The sequence below is a fragment of the Gossypium hirsutum genome, chromosome D11 (genome assembly GCF_007990345.1).
Source record: "Gossypium hirsutum isolate 1008001.06 chromosome D11, Gossypium_hirsutum_v2.1, whole genome shotgun sequence".
In the NCBI taxonomy this organism is placed as follows: Eukaryota; Viridiplantae; Streptophyta; class Magnoliopsida; order Malvales; family Malvaceae; genus Gossypium; species Gossypium hirsutum.
In genome coordinates this window covers 66819471-66836622 of record NC_053447.1, presented here as the reverse complement: position 1 = coordinate 66836622, position 17152 = coordinate 66819471, and the positions used below count along the sequence as shown (strand labels likewise).

Genomic DNA, 17152 nt, shown 5'->3' with positions numbered 1-17152 from the left:
TTCTTTGGTGTGAGCAATGAATCAAAGGCTTATCAATTGTACGATCTAGTTTCTAGGAGTAATGTGGTAAGTCGTGATGTTGTTTTTGAAAAAGATAAAGGCTGGGATTGGAGTCAAATTTCAGAGGATGCAAACAAAGAGTTGGAATGGAAAGATATTACTCTTAAGGATGATGTGAGTGAAGATAACATCATTGTACCAAACATAGAGGAAGTAGTTGGAGAAGAACCACCAAGTCTGAACATTCCAGCTATAGATCAATAGAGGATTAGACGGGAGAATAGAATAGCACTAGAGTGGCAAAAAGATTATCTGAGTGGCGTAAGACTAGGCCTTTCTGATGAAGACAAAGAAGTCAATAACTTGGTTCTATACATCGTAGCAGATCCAATCACTTTTGAAGAAGCTGTTGTATGCGAAAAATGGCTTGAAGCTATGAAACTAGAGATTCAAGCCATTGAAAAAAAATGAAACATGGGAATTGATGGAATTATCGGTTAGTGCAAAGAAGATCGAAGTAAAATGGGTGTTCAAAACCAAGCTAAATGACCTTGGTGAGATTGACAAACACAAAGCACAATTGGTGGTGAAGGGATATGCGCAAAATATGGAATTGATTACAATGAAGTTTTTGCACCAGTTGCAAAATGGGATACAATCCAGATGGTGATTGTAATGGTTGCGTAAAAAGGTTGGAATATCCAACAACTTGATGTTAGAAGCGCTTTCCTTCATGGAGAATTGGTGGAGGAAGTTTTTGTTGATCAACCATGTGGCTTTGAGAAAGAAGAGGAGGAGCATAAAGTCTACAAATTAAAGAAGGCCTTGGACGGTTTGAAGCAGGCTCCAAAGGCATAGTATAGTCACATTGAGTCCTATTTTACAAAAGATAGTTTTGAAAGGTGCCCATCTGAACCTACTATTATTATTCAAATTGATTCAAAAGGAAGAGTTTGCATGTTGATGATCTCATATTCATGAGAAATGATGAGGAAATAATTAAAGCCTTCCAAAATTTTATGATGCGAGAATTTAAAATGACTTATCTTGGAAAGATGAAATACTTTCTTGGAGTTGAAGTGTTATAGAATGATAAAGGCATATTTATTAGTTAGAGGAAGTATGCTAATAAAGTTTTTGAGAGATTTGGTATGTTAAGGTGCAACTCTGTTAGAAGTCCAATTGTTCCAAGAACAAAACTTGTGAAAGATGAAGATAGAGTCAAAGAAGATGTCACTGGTTATAAGCAATTTGTGGGGAATCTTCGATATTTAACTACGACCAGACCAGATCTAATGTATTTGGTTGGACTGGTGAGTCAATATATGGAAAAACTTACTGAACTTCATCTTAGTGTAGCAAAAAGGGTCCTTTGATATATAAAAAGAACCTCGGAACTGGGCATTTTGTACAAAAAAGGTGGAATTGGCGAGTTAGTTGGCTACACAAACAGTGATTATGCTAGGGATCAAGATGACAGAAGGAGCACTTCAAGATAGGCTTTTCTATTTGGAGAAAGTGCTTGTCAAGTAGTGACCTTATCTACCACCAATGCAGAGTTCGTAGCAACAACATCATGTGCTTGTCAAGCAGTTTGGATGAGAAGAATCTTGGATGCTTTCAATCATCCTCAAAAATGAAGTATCACATTATATTGTGACAATGCATCCACCATCAAACTATCAAAGAATGTCATATTGTATGGAAGGAACAAACACTTTCATGTAAGGTACCACTTCCTTCATGAATTATCTAATGATAAAGTTATTGAGCTTATCCATTGTGGAACAAAGGAGTAGACAACAGACATCATGACTAAGGCGTTGAAGCTAGAGACATTTGAAAAGCTTAGGGAAAAACTTGGAATTTGTAGAGAAGTAACCTGACTGCAAATATGCAGAACAATTTATGGGAGGAATTGTTTGAATTATTTAGTATTTTCAAAGTTGTTTTTCTGTTCCAATAAGTCCTATTCTTTAGGAACAACTTTCTACATTTGTTTAAACTAGTGTTGATCATTATTTATACATGATATAGGTGTTAGTTGTGATTATATATTTGTCATTTGTAAGGCTCTATCTTCAATAAATGTGACACTTATTTCTAGCTTCCACTTGATTTTATACTTAACAGGATTCATATTTGGATATAGATTACGAGCACAAGGATCTGAAAATGGAAACCCTAGACCAAAAGCGAAACAACTCTGGAACTAATAGAGTCGTCCTTGTCTAAAGCATCACAACCCAAGCTCTAATGGTCAACGATCATTGCTTCAACATGGATATACCCCAACCCTTCCCTTGTGTCTATAACTACAACTGCGACTACAACCCTCGTTGTCTTAGCCACAGACCACAGTGTAAGCAAGCAAAAGCAGCTACTTGGTTGAGTTGGTTCTTCCATAATTAAAGCCCGAATCCTTCATTTATTATTTTTGCAGGTATCATTGTCGTCTTGGGGTGGTAGTGACATTGAAGTCAAAGTTGACGGGAAAATATGTATGGATTTGATAAAAAATTATATTTTAATTTTTTTGTTTTAATATAGTTTTTTTTAAAATGTTTTTGATTAATTAGAAAAAGGTATCTAAAGTTTAGTCAAAAATTAACAAAAAAAGTATCATGTGTTGTCAATCAATGGGCTAATATGCTATATCAATAATCTGTTAGTGAAAAATGAGTTATTTTAACAAGATTAACTACTTTGAACAATTATTTTAACAACAATAACTAAATTGAAATACAAAATTAACGTGGTCAAAATAAGACAAATTATATTTTAGTATGATGTTGCGTATAGTTTATATTTGGAGTTGTGAGCAATGGTTGGTAGCATGCAATTGCAACCATGACTACTCTTCCAATTTCCTTTTTCCCTTCTCTTCTTCTCATTCCCGCTATCTGTTTTACCATTTGTCATGCCAATTCCAACCTACTTTGCATTCCAAGTGAGAGAGAAGCTCTTTTGAAATTCAAGAATCATCTTATTGATCCTTCAAACAGCCTATCTTCATGGGTTGAAGGAGGGGATTGCTGTAAATGGATTGGTGTCGTCTGCCATAACTCAACAGGCCACGTCCACCAACTGCACTTGGCTGCTCTTTCATCTTACGACCAGTCGGCCATAAATCCTTCACTGTTGGAGTTGAAGCATCTCAGTTTTCTGGACTTAAGCAATAACAATTTTGGTAGCATACCGATACCAAAATTTTTGGGTATGCTGGAGAGTTTAACATATCTTAATCTCTCTAATGCACAATTCCAGGGAGCAATTCCTCATAACCTTGGGAATCTCTCAAAGTTGCATTATCTTGATCTTGGTGGTAATTATCTCAAACCAAAAAGTCTTCAATGGGTTTCTGGACTTTCTTCCTTGGAGTACCTTGATTTGAGTTCTGCGGATCTTCACAAAGCAAATGATTGGGTACAGGTAACACTCAAACTTCCTTCTTTATTAGAGTTGCACTTGTCAGCTTGTGGCTTAGAAGATTATCCATCGCCGATTAGTGTTAATTCTACAAAATCACTGGTTGTTCTTGATCTTTCTTCCAACCACTTTTCTTCAGTACCTAAGTGGATATCTAGTCTCCATGGTCTTGTGTCCATTGATCTTAGCTTTTGTTTTTTGGAAGGCCCAATTCCAGATTACTTTGGGAACACCTCGTTTCTTGAAGTTCTTGATCTTAGTTGGAATCATCTCAATTCATCCATACTCAATTCCTTGTATAGTCTAAACCGTCTTCAGTTCCTTAGTCTTAGTTCAAACCAGTTACAAGGAACAATCTCGAGTGCCATTGGAAACTTGAGCTCTGTTACTCACCTTGATCTTTCGAATAATAAAATTGAAGGTGGAATATCAGAAATCCTACAGAGTTTGTCTAGATGTTGTTTGGATTCCTTAGAGTCATTGGATATGACCAATAACCAACTTTCTGGTCATTTAACTGATCAACTTGGACAATTTAAAAATCTATCTTACTTGTCCCTTGCTCAAAACAAAATTTCTGGTCCCATTCCATCATCGATAGGGGAGTTATCATCTTTGGAAACACTGGATTTTGGGCATAATCTATTGGAAGGAGTTGTATTCGAAGCCCATTTTTTTAATCTCACGAGATTGACAACTCTAAAGGCATCTGATAATAGGCTTAGATTTGAACCAAACTCAAATTGGATTCCCCCATTTCAATGTGAAAGAATCGAATTGGGTCATTGGCATCTTGGCCCAAAGTTTCCCCAGTGGTTAAAATTTCAAAAGAAATTGTCTTATTTGGATATCTTCCATGTAGGAATTTCAGATGTCATGCCCACTTGGTTTTTAAACCTTCCCACTCAATTTGAATATTTAAATCTTTCCTCGAATCAACTTACAGGAGAGATTTCATATTTGAATGTGAGAGACTCTGTTGACTTGAGTTCAAACCGCTTTACAGGTCCATTGCCAAGAGTAATCTCAACTTTATGTATTTTACATTTGTCAAATAATTCATTTTCAGGATCCCTTTCCGAATTAATTTGTAATCCATCATTAACGGGAATGGTAGCTCTTTACCTTGATACAAATCTACTCATTGGAGAAATTCCAGATTGTTGGAATCATTGGGAGATTTTAGCTTATTTAAATTTAGCAAACAACAATTTGACAGGGAAAATCCCACCTACTTTGGGATATACATATCCTTTTTTGATAAACCTTCGAAATAATAGCATGTTTGGAGAATTACCCTACACATTGCGAAATTCTTGGAGTTTAGTTATGCTTGATCTTAGTGAAAATCATTTCAGTGGAAGTGTACCAGCATGGATTGGTGATAAGCTCTCGAACCTTGTGGTTCTAAGCCTTCGATCAAATAACTTTGATGGTCATATTCCTCACAAAATTTGTGATCTTCAATTTCTTCAAAACTTGGACCTTGCCAACAACAACATTTCAGGAGTTATTCCAAAATGTTTCAATAATTTAAGTGCAATGGCCACAAAAATCAAAACCAATAATGAATTTTCTTTGTCGCTTTCAAATTTTTACAAATTTTATTTGAAAGCATTATTGGTGTTGAAAGGACGAGAGGATGAATATGGTAGCACATTAGGACTTGTTACGAGCATGGACCTTTCAGCTAACAGTCTCACAGGAGAGATCCCCAAAAAAATTGGTAGTCTCGTTGGACTATTGTCTTTAAATTTTTCAGGGAATCTCCTAACAGGAAATATACCAAACAGCATTGGCAACATGGAGTTAATGGAATCTCTTGATTTGTCCATGAATCGACTAAATGGTGAAATCCCTCCAAGTTTCTCCAATTTAAATTTCTTGAATCACTTCAATGTGTCCTACAACAACTTGACAGGACAAATCCCAACAAGCACTCAACTTCAAAGCTTTGAAAACTTGTCTTATGTGGGCAATCATCTTTGCGGACCTCCTCTCTCTAAGAACTGCACCTCAAAAGGTATTCCAACTGATGTTGCAAATAATGGAAGTAGCAATGAAGGAAGTAAAGTGAATTGGCTTTATGTCAGTATAGTTCTTGGCTTTGTAATGGGATTTTGGGGTGTAGTGGCTCCCTTGTTTTTCATTAGATCTTGGAGGATTGCGTACTATCGGAAGTTGGACCACATATGTGGTAAACTGCATGTGTTTTGGGCTACTATGGGTATGTAGTTTGATGGAAAAAAAGCATGTACAATTGATGCATCTGAGCTAGGCTCACTGCTACATGATTGTTTGGTGCTGAAAGGCCAATAGGGCAGCCCACTCACTTGCGTGAGTGGCTTTGTTATATGCAAACCACATGGCATCTTCTTTGAATAATGTTGAAATTATGTTTTATGTTGATACAAGTGAGGATTGCGGACGGTAAGATCGGGTGTATGGGGTGAGCCTGTTGGCTCGGGTTTAGTAGTCCGACTCCTCTTTGTGTTTGCTTTTGTTTTGTGACTTTCTCATTAATGAATTTATTTTTTCTAAAAAAATTAGTAATTTTAGACACACATAAAAGTATAAGGGTAAACTACACCTAAGATCATTCTAAAATAGGGTTTTTTTCTCAATTTGGTTACTCTAATTAATATAATTGTTCAAATTAGTCACTGTCATTAAAATTTTCATTAATCTACTAACGGATTCTTTATATGACCTATTAGCCAATTGATTGATGACACATGGCACTTTCTTTTAACTTGTGACAAAAACTTAGGGACCTTTCTATGATTAATCCAAAACATTTTTTTAGGGACCTCTCTATGATTAATCCAAAACATTTTTTTTTGCTTTGATCTATTAATTACCTTAGATTGGATGTTACCCCCATATCACTTTGATTTTGGACTACCCAAATATGCAACGAATGACTTAGTTAATTTGAATTTCTTCTTAAACCATAGAGGTCTTGTTTTGAATTATTTATGAAATATGGATATTGCACCATGTTCTGAAAGAGGTTCATGTCCCTTACGCACTTGTTAACCTAATTTTATAAAATTTATAAATAAGAAATTTGAAATATAATATAATATTCTTAAAATATAAATATATCCTATATATTATATATTAGAAGGTCTTAGGCTCCTAATTGATGTGGAAAACCCAAATTTTCCACATGAATTATTTATATTTTAAATTAATTAATATTTCTTTAATTTTTATGATTAGTTAAAAAGAATATTTATGAGTAAAAAAATATATTTTAACCGTTTATTTTTTTATCTAAATTTTTTTTATAAGCATTAACGTTTGCTCTTTTTTTTTCTTAAATAAAAATTATTATGTAATTTATCCTCAATAATTTTTTTTATTACAAATTGAGGGTTTTTTAATTTACAAATAAATTAATAAAATAAAAAATATACATACTCTCATATGCATTTTACAAAATTAAAAGATTAATTTCAATCCCACATTAACTAAAATATTATCATAGCTCACACTTACCTTATAAATAAGAGTAGATCATTATTTTCATAAGCTCTTTAAAGTTTTTTCATTTAAAAAAAATTCAGGGTTTATATTTTAAAGTTATTTATATATTATTGATAATAATATGGGAAACTGCATTGATAGTCACCCAACTATCAAATTTTTTTTATTTTAGGCACCCAAAATAATAAGCACCCACATTGTATAGTTCAATCATTTAGCCCACAACTTTTACATATTATATCAATTTAGTCATGATTTTAAAAAATTAGCCCTCAAAATTTACAAGTGTTCTCAATTTGATCCTAAATCTAAACAATTCAACAAAAATATATAAAAATAATAAATTTAAAAAAAAATTGTTTCTTGCTAAGCTTCGTTCTCTTTGTAAAAGCATCCAAGGAAGGGTGGATTGTGACTGAATCCCAATGGTGGATGAATCCTAGATTGTGTGTGCCGTGTTCGAAAGGGGTGGGACCTAGGTTGGGGACTGTATGGCCCTCTCCTCGTGAATTTGGGTATTTTGGAGTCTGGTGAAGCTGAATTGTGGCTCTTCAGATGATTATTGGATGGAGATGGAAAAATGCACAAAAAATCATTGTATTCAAAAATAAGAAAACCCATTAAAGAGAAATAAAGTGGATCTAAAACTTGAACCCTATAAGAGAAATAAAGGGTACCTTTGAATCAACCTTAATAATCTTTCACTCCAAAGAGCTAGAGGACACCATTTGTCCTGGTATTCCCTCCCATCAAACCCTTCACCTTGGTTCCTATATTAAGTCTTCATTTGAATCAGATTCGATTTCCTAAAAAATGAATCACCACGAAATGGATATTCATCATTAATGGGTTTAAATTTGATTACAAAGGTGAGGTGTTGAAGAACATGAACCCCCCCCCTTCCCCCTAAAATGGACGATTTAGTAGAAAAGAGAGCTACCCTTCAAATAATTTTTTATCCATAACTTATGTCTTTTTGAAAGCTTGTTTTTCTTGATACTAGTTAGAACTCGTGAAGTCATTGGATATTAGGACAACATTTTTTTTTTCATTTATTACTTTGTACATTATAAAAGTTTATCAATTATAAGAGTTTTAAAAAAAAGTTTATCAAATATGGTTATAATAAAATGATTTGATTGGTGAAGACTTGTTTAGAGTAATGATATGAATTTTCATTTGGTATTTAGATGATATGGATTTAAACTTTATATTATCTTTTCCTTTCATTATATCGTAAAGATAAAATCATGTGATTGAAAAAAAAAAAGTTAACCTAAAGTTTAATTTTCATATTTTGTTTTCCTTAAAAAAGTCATATTTTATTTTTTAAAATAAGATTTTAAGATACATAGATTAAAAAAAGAAAATAAAATTGATATTTTTAAGTAAAAAAATTAATAGAATTCACATTAATTACACTTACAAATGGACCACCAATATACTTATAATGCCAATACAATTTCCTATATGACTTTTACCTCTAATGCCAATACAACGATAATTTCCTACCTCCACCAACATTTATATGATTACATTAGCTATTGGTCTGAACCGCATTCACAACTCTATAAATCCACCATTTCCTAACACACTACATACAAGTAGAAAGCTAATATAAAAGATGAACTTCAAAAGCCTCTCTCTATTTTCAATCTCTTTTATTGCTCTCTGCTTCACGGTGGCCAGTGCTGCCAGTTTTGACATTCGAAACAACTGTCCTTACAAGGTCTGGGCAGCAGCCGTTCCTGGTGGTGGCAGAGAGCTGAGCAAAGGCGGAGTTTGGAATCTGAAAGTGAATCCTGGCACTACAGGAGCCCGTATCTGGGGTCGAACCAATTGCCAATTTGACAGAGCCGGACGAGGCAGATGCCAAACCGGTGACTGTGGGGGCCTACTTCAGTGCAACGCCTATGGTGTAGCCCCAAACACCTTGGCTGAATTCGCATTAAACCAGTTCAACAACTTGGATTTCTTTGATATCTCTCTGGTTGATGGATTTAATGTTCCCATGGAATTTAGTCCGACATCTGGCCGGTGCAGCAGGGGTATTCGATGCACAGCTGATATCATAGGTCAGTGCCCTAATGAGTTGAAAGCCCCAGGTGGGTGCAATAACCCTTGCACGGTCTACAAAACGGATCAATATTGTTGCAATTCAGGGAATTGTGTCCCAACGGATTTTTCGAGGTTCTTCAAGGCAAGATGCCCCGATGCTTACAGTTACCCTAAAGATGATCAAACAAGCCTATTTACTTGCCCTGGTGGGACCAATTACAGGGTTGTGTTCTGCCCTTGACTGAATGGCTGCTTGGTGCCTTATGAAGTTACATATTAAATAATGGAGAAATAAGTTTTTTTCACAAGCACGTGTATGCCGTGCAGCTAAGTGAAATTGTATTAAAACTTCAAATATGGAGTTTATGGAATTAATGGGTAAAAGTTTATGTAATTTATCGTTTCTGGTTGTCTCAAGCTACTAGGGAATTGACTGGACATTTATAATATGAGTTCAAATAATTTGTAATTAAATTTCGACTCTTTATCTATTAATTACAAACTACTAAAATATCATGACTTAGCTCTTCGATCTTATTTTACCTAATGATAACTATTATATCTTCCTTCATGAAAAGATAATTACTAACAAATGGTAATTAAGTCATTTATAATTAAGACAAATGACTCATGACCACATTACTTTCTATCTATCATGTAATGTCAATAAGAGGATCCATTTATTTGGTTATAAATTCCACTATTGTGGAAGAAGCTATATAATGTAGAAGTATACACCCAACGCATCAACTTTTAGTTGCTTATCTATAATTAGAATTCAAGCTTTCATTTAAATCAAAATAAACAAGTCACACATATATAACCCATCATCCATTCAGGGTTAAGGTAATATACACTATGAATGTTATAAGTGAATAAACTTAATTTGTTCTACTTAGGTCCTTTCTTTTGCAATTGTAAAGGCCCAATTTAGCCCAGGCCCAGATTACAAACAAATAAAACGAAAAATTAAACAAAAATGATACAAAAAAGTCCAAACTAAAAAAAACAATCCAATTACAGAAAATGTCAAGCCCAAATTTACAGGCCTAAATGGCCCAAAACAATAAAAACCCTAATAGCCCAAATGGCCCAAAAACCTAAACAGTTTAAAAAAAATAGAAACCCTAGCCCCCTTTGGCGCCGCACCCACGTCAGCACGCTCGCGCCTCGAGGTCTGCCACCGTCAACTGCCTCCGTGAGACGAAAAAGCAATAAAAAAAAGAAAAGAAAAGTTAAAAGGTAATTTTTCGATTTTTTTATTTTTTATTTTTTCGTAATAAATAAGATTAAAAATAAAAAAGAGAGATTTCTTACCTGTTTTCGGTCGTCGGAGGCCCGTGTCCGGCTCGAGAAGCCTTAGAGTCCCCCTAGGGCTCAATTGAAGGCTTCGCCGGAGGGAAGAGAAACCGAAAGGTTTCGTGACCATCGGCCCAATTTCTCTAATGTTTTGACCTTTTTTCCCAAAATGAGGTTTTTAAGAAAAAAAGGGGATTAAACAGGGATTTTCTGGATTTTTTCAGCCATCGAAGATGGCAGTCACCATTGCTGATGGCCGGTGGCCGCGGCGGGTGGCTCCAATGGCCGAACCCAGACCCCTTTCAAAGAAAAAAAAAGAAAAAACGTTTTCAAAGTTTTTTTTAAAAAAAATAGTAAACAAAGAATGAATTTTTTAATAATTTTTTTGTTTATATAGGCTAGGTTAAACAACATCGTTTTGGCCGGCGTGCCCCAAAACGACGTCGTTTTGAAGCCAAAAACCACTAACCCGACCCTACTAGGATCCGCGTGTTTTTAAAAGGGGGTCTAATTTCTGCCTTGGTCCTTCCGCTTTTGCGGTTTGTTTCAATCTAGTCATATCTTATTTTTTATTTTTTATTTTTTTTATTTTTCACTTTATTTTATTTTATTTTCATTTTGGTCCTTAGACCATTTAAAGAGGTGGGTACCTGAAACGATGTCGTTTTAGTCAATCCATTGACTTGACCAGAACCATCCCTAGGATCCGCATGTTTTGTATGGGGGATATTTGTCGGTTTAGTCCTTCCATTTTTAAATGCCTTTCAATTGGTCCTATTTCCCCTCGATTTGCCAAAGAAACAGTGGGTTTAATAAGGTTTGGGATATTTTCCCATTTAGTCCCTATTTCTTTTCGTACATTTCATTTTGGTCCTTTATTCTGTTTTATTATTTTTATTTACAATTTAGCCCCCTAAATTTCATTTAATTTTGATTTAGTCCTTTATTTATTCATTTATTTTATTACAGTTTATCCCCTTATTATTTATTTTATCCCGATTTACAATTTTAATTTCATTTAAGTTGCAATTAAGTCCTTTTTTATTTTAATTCTTTTATTCATTTATTTACTTATTCGCTTATTTATTTATTCATTATTCCTTTTACGTTATTCATTTATTTACTCATATACTTATCTATTTATATATTATTCAGTTATTTTTTATTTTAATCCTTTTATTCATTTATTTATTATATTTTTTATTTTCTTTTATCGATTATTTATTTCTTTTGTTTTCTTCTTTTGTGTCTTTATTATTATTATTACTATTTTATTATTATCTATTTATCTATTTATTTATTACCTCTTTATTTTTTATACATCCTTAAAAATTAGATTGTATACATGCTTTTATTGGTACAATTTTTGTTTATTATTGTCATTTATTATTTTATTTTTAGTGTGTTCTTGTTATTTTATTATTTCTGTTATTATTTTCGGCACTTCCATGTCATGTACATTTATCTTTTTAATCATGCATTTTCCATTTTTATTTATCTTAAATTACTTCATTTATTTATTATTACTATAATATGATTATTAATATTATTATAATTATGTCATTATTATTATATTCCTTTATTTACTTATTATTTATCATTTTACCCACATAATCATTTTAAATTATTTCATTATCACTATATCATACATTAAGTTTAAGCATTTATCCATGTGTATATTATGCCCAAATAAGTTAAATGCATATCATTTTAAGTGTTATGTTTGTTTATTCGCACGACGCATAAAAAATAAAATTTTTAAACCATAGCAATGTTCATTATTTTTGAAATTAGAAGAGTCGTGCTCCTAACTTACGGGATATGGCTTCTTTCTAAAACCAAAATAGTCGAATATCCATTTCAAAAATATAAAAACGAGATTTAAGCAACGATTTGAACGATAATTATTCTGGTTTTCGAAAACTAAAGGCGTCATGGCCTAACTCACTGGGCATGATCCTTCTTCTCGATTAATTCAAAATAAAGTCCTTTATATTAAAATATCTTAATACAAAGGGATAGTATTTTAAATTCTCTTCAAATTTTCAATTTTCGACATTAAGACATCAAGTAATCAATTGGGTACCAATTTTGGGGGTAACGAGGGTGCTAATCCTTCCTCGTGCATAACAAACTCCTGAACCCATTTTCTGGATTTTTGTAGACCGAAAAACATTTTTTTAGTAAATCAAACCTCTTATTAAAACGATCAAAATACGAGGTGGCCCGATCACACCTCCTGAAAGTGATTGGTGGCGACTCCATTCTCATTTTTTTAAAATAAAAAGTCAATTTCAAAACGATCTCAAAAAGGTTTCGACAGCAATTATCATTGCATAAATTCCTTTCAAGTTCATCCACCATTCATATTTATATGTTTCTGTTTCAAATATGCTTATAAAAAGCCACAGCAAAACGTAGCCCCAAATCTAGTAAAAATACAATTCTAAGTCACAAAAATAGTGGAGTCCTAGGATGTAATTTCTAAAATAAGCTTTCACTAAGCTTTAATTAGACAAAATATTATTTAATTATATAAATCATTAGGAATTTTGTTGATGTTTTGTGTAAAATATTATCTAATTACATAAATTGAAACAACTTTCGTAAAGGGTTGAACATTCGTGGCGATTAAGAGTGAATTCTTATGGTGTTGGTCAACATTCATGGAGGGTAGCATAGGTCGTGTCTTTTCTTTGAAACCATCTTCGTTCAATTGTTTGTAATTTATTTCTTTAGCATTTATAATTTGGGCGAGTCGATTGAACCAATTCAATGATAAATCTTTGAAAACATCTTCATTCAATTCTTACTTATATATGTTTATTCTTCTTTAATTATTTGAGGATGTATGATGGGTTATCATTGGTAGTTGCCGCAGATTTATTGTTGAGAAAATGGTGAAAGACAGGTAGCTTTGTGATGCCCTGTTTTGGTTTCTCCATTTTGAGTTACAGAGAGCAGAGAAGGAAAAGAAATATTTTGGATTAATTATAGAAAGGTCCGCAAAGTTTTTATCTAAATTGAGAAAAAATTTAGAGTTACCAAAATAGAACAAACTTTATTTTAGAGTGACCTTAAATGTAGTTTACGCAAAGTATAATGTAAACATAACATATTTAATTGTATAAATGCTACGAGAATTTGACTTTCTGTAACGTTTTCGGGTTTTTTTGTTATCAATTCACATATTGGATTCACCATGGTCTGCTTCTGATGTTATCTCAGCTCTCGTCCAAGCATGATAATAGGCAGTTCTGCTTTAAGTTTGGTATATCAAGTTGGAGGGATATTGTTTCCTTGAGGACTTCTCCCCTTCAATTCGGTGCATCTCTCGCGATGGTACTCCAAGGATACCTACTATTATTTGGAAAAAAATCTCTGCAGTTCATCCAGTCAATGGATCTCAACCATTTGGCTTAGATGATAGGTCTTGTGAATCTAAACACAATACTGTACATGAAGCAAAACTCAGTCCAACATCAAAGAGGGTTAGATTGGGAGAAGCAAAGATTTCTGCAGTTGACCAACACAGTGAAGAATGAATGCAATTCTCTTGCCTCGAAGCAGAATCAGGTATATATAGAGATTCCTCTCCTTTTTCTTTTCTCATAACATCATGTTATGTTTTTATTGACCATGAATACGAGAGGATCTTAAATCACTTTTGAACTATAAACAACTGCATCATCATTTACAATCTGGTTGAGAATGGTTTTGGGTCAGATTGGAGGCAAGGCCTGAGAATTTTGAAGAAATGAATACTTCCCTATCCGATTCAGAGAGCACTGGGGCCCGAGGTTCTGCTTTAATAACTGTGTCATGCAGGGGACATTCAGCTCCGGATGTAACAATTTTTAGGTACTGCCCGGGGGCTTGACTGATAGGTCTCTTTTGCTCATGGAAATTTCAACAACTGTTTCGGATGAAGAAATTTCAGGATTAGTAGAGCAGGTTTCCATGTACTCCGGATGTTCTCACCATAGGTAATTTACAATGCTTTGCTTTCAGACATCGTTGTTAGTGATCATTGTATTCATGCTTGGTTATAACGAGGAATGTAATAGTACCTATCATGGTATCTCTACATTGTGAATATAGGGAAAATATACAACACTGTCAATTGTTCTTGAGATCTATATCGAGTATTGTTGAATTTTCTTTTCCTTTTGCTAATTGAAAAAGTTGTTGCCTACTCTAAGGCATCAAATAAAAATGGCAAAGAGATTGATAGACGAGGGAATGATAGCTTGGAATTTGATATCACAAAACAACCTTCAAGTTCAACCTCAAATGAACAGTAAGTGGCAAGCTGTTACAAATAAATAGTGATTGGCAAGCTCATTGCTTTGGCTAACTAGAATTAAAATGTGAACTAGGGTCATGGTAAAGATGCAGCAAACTGAAGCATGAAGTTACGAAGCAATTGGATTTAAATAACTTGTTTGCAAGTTATGTTTTCCAGCTTTGGAGGAGATTTAGTATTTATTAGTACAATATATTTTATATTTATTAGCATCAAATTTTTGTTCTTTCTTTTCATATTTAAGATTTTTTTTTTTGTTATAAATGCTCATGTTTCATTGTTCAAAAAATGAGTGAAAATAAATAGAAACTTTAGTAGATAATTTTGTTGCTAAATTACTTGTTTCTTTTCTGCAATTCTTTCTTTCTTAACATCGAAATTTCAATAATTGGTATCAGAACTTCTATTCTTAAGGGTAATCGTTGCTTCTTTCTTAATTAAACATGCATTCTGCAAGTTTTTGTCCACCTTCACTGTTAGTCTTTAATGGTGAAAACTACAATATATGAGTTGTTAAGATGAAGACCTACCTGCAAGCTTATGACTTGTAAGAGGTTGTGAATATTGATATCAAGCTCGCACTATTAAGGGACAATGTAATAGTCGCTCAAATCAAGCACCAAAGTGACGAGCAAGCTAAAAAGGCAATGTCCTGCGTTCAGAATGACTTCTCAAATGTAATATTCACACGTATTATGGCACGCGAGACTCTAAAACAAGGTTGAAATAAGCTAAAAGGGAGCTTCAAACAAGACCAAACAGCAACAACTCATTAATCTCAAGAGAGATTTCGAGAATTTGAAGATGGAGGAGGTTGAAACAGTGAAGTAATATGCAAACAAAATTATGTTGGTAGTTAATAACATCAAGTTACTTGGGGAACAATCCGCAGATAGCATTGTCGTTGGGAAGGCCATTACAACACTTCCTGAGGGGTATGAATCTAAGATTTTCTCAATTGAATACTTAAGGGACCTATTAGCCACTTATTTTCCAAAGTAGATAAATGCCCTATATGTTCAAGAGCAAATAAGAGCATCAAGGCAAGAGGAACACACAAAAGAAGCATTACTAGCCTTGAGTATTGAAAGTGTGAAACCCTAGAAACATAAGAGTAAGAAAGGTTGGACAAAGATGAAATAGAAGTTGATGCAAGATGGTGGAAAAAGAAATATCGTCCATGCTCGCGCTGCAAGAGAAAAACTCACCTTGAGAAATATTTTTGGTTCAAACCAGATATAAAATGCATATCATGCAAGCAATTGAGACACGTGCAGAAGGTATGCAAAAAGAAAAGGTAATAAAATGTGCACACTCACAGCTAAAAGAGATCATATTCAGGGGTAGCAAGTGTTCACAGCCACATATTCTGCATCAAAAAATAGATTCGCGAAAGATTGGTTGATTGATAGTGGATGTACCAACCATATGGCCTCAGATGAAATCATCTTCAAGAAAATTGACAGAAGTTGTGATCTTAAGGTGAGGATTGGTAATGACGAACTCTTAGAACTTAAGGACAAAGGCGAAGTGGTGATTAGCTTGCCATAAGGTACTAAAGTAATTTTAGATGTTCTATGAGTACTTGCAATAGATCAAAATCTCCTTAGCATTGGTCAACTACTTAAGAAAAATTATAACGTGGCTTTTAAAAATTGTGGTTGCAGTATATTTGATTTATTGGGATAGGAAGTTGTAACAGGTTCGATGAAAAATAGAAATTATGTTAGACTGGAATTTGGCGAACCCAAAAACCGATACCAGTTCTGTAGATGACGTGAACCTTTGGCACAAAATATGGGGACATGTGAACTATAAGTCCCTAAGTTGAACGTGTGAGGCAAGTTGGGTTGAAGAAATAATCAGTATTGAGGAGCAAAGTGGCATCTGCGAAGTATGTCAACTTGGGAAGCAGACAAGGTTACCATTCCCAACAAACAAAACTTGGCGAGCTCATGAAAAGTTATAGTTGGTTCATTCTGATGTATGCAAACCTATGAAAATATCATCATTAAAAGAGTGTAGATACTTTGTCTTGTTCATTGGCGATTTGTTGGTGCAAGAGGCAGCAGCAAGCTGTTTCTAGTCTTGCTTGAGTAGTAAGCCTCGAGGCTTGGTGAAGAAGCAAACTCGGAAGCAGAAAACAGAAAGATGAAGCTAGCAAGTGAAAACAGAAAAAGAGAGAAAAAGATTGAATGAAAATGAGCTGATATCTTTCATTAAGCAAGCCCACAAGGCATTAAGCCATTACATATATCAGTCAACAAGTAAAACAAACAAGTAATCACCTAATAACATACCTAACACCACTAAATTGCCTAGTAACTTGGTAAACTTGATTGAAGAACAAAAAGCTTCTACCTAAACTTGTCATTCAGCACCTAATTACATCAAAATGCAGCTACCAACTAAGTTTGATCCTAACTAAATACAAAACATTCAATTAAGGAAACTAAATGGATAGCTTCAGCTTGCTGCACACCATGGCACCACTGCCTGCTGCGATTCCTGAAGCATGACCACCTTTGCATGTCGTGCATGGCCACCTTTGCATGGGAACTAAACTTA

The 17152-nt window shown here is 33.9% G+C and overlaps 2 protein-coding genes and 1 long non-coding RNA gene across 3 annotated transcripts; all 3 read left to right on the top strand.

Moving 5' to 3' along the window:
- The first annotated feature begins 2844 nt into the window (after positions 1-2844).
- Positions 2845-5965, top strand: LOC107930924 (receptor-like protein EIX2). Its single transcript, XM_016862683.2, has one exon. It carries the CDS (start codon positions 2851-2853, stop codon positions 5662-5664), a length of 2814 nt encoding a protein of 937 aa, XP_016718172.2. The 5' UTR covers positions 2845-2850; the 3' UTR covers positions 5665-5965.
- A 2517-nt stretch (positions 5966-8482) lies between these two features.
- LOC107930912 (thaumatin-like protein) lies at positions 8483-9382 on the top strand. The gene has a single exon (XM_016862674.2). The coding sequence runs from the start codon at positions 8546-8548 to the stop codon at positions 9218-9220; it is 675 nt and encodes a 224-aa protein (XP_016718163.1). The 5' UTR covers positions 8483-8545; the 3' UTR covers positions 9221-9382.
- A 4773-nt stretch (positions 9383-14155) lies between these two features.
- LOC121223455 (uncharacterized) lies at positions 14156-14777 on the top strand. The gene is made up of 3 exons (XR_005920793.1): positions 14156-14264; positions 14481-14578; positions 14658-14777. It is a non-coding gene; the product is annotated as an uncharacterized lncRNA (long non-coding RNA).
- The last annotated feature ends 2375 nt before the right edge of the window (positions 14778-17152 follow it).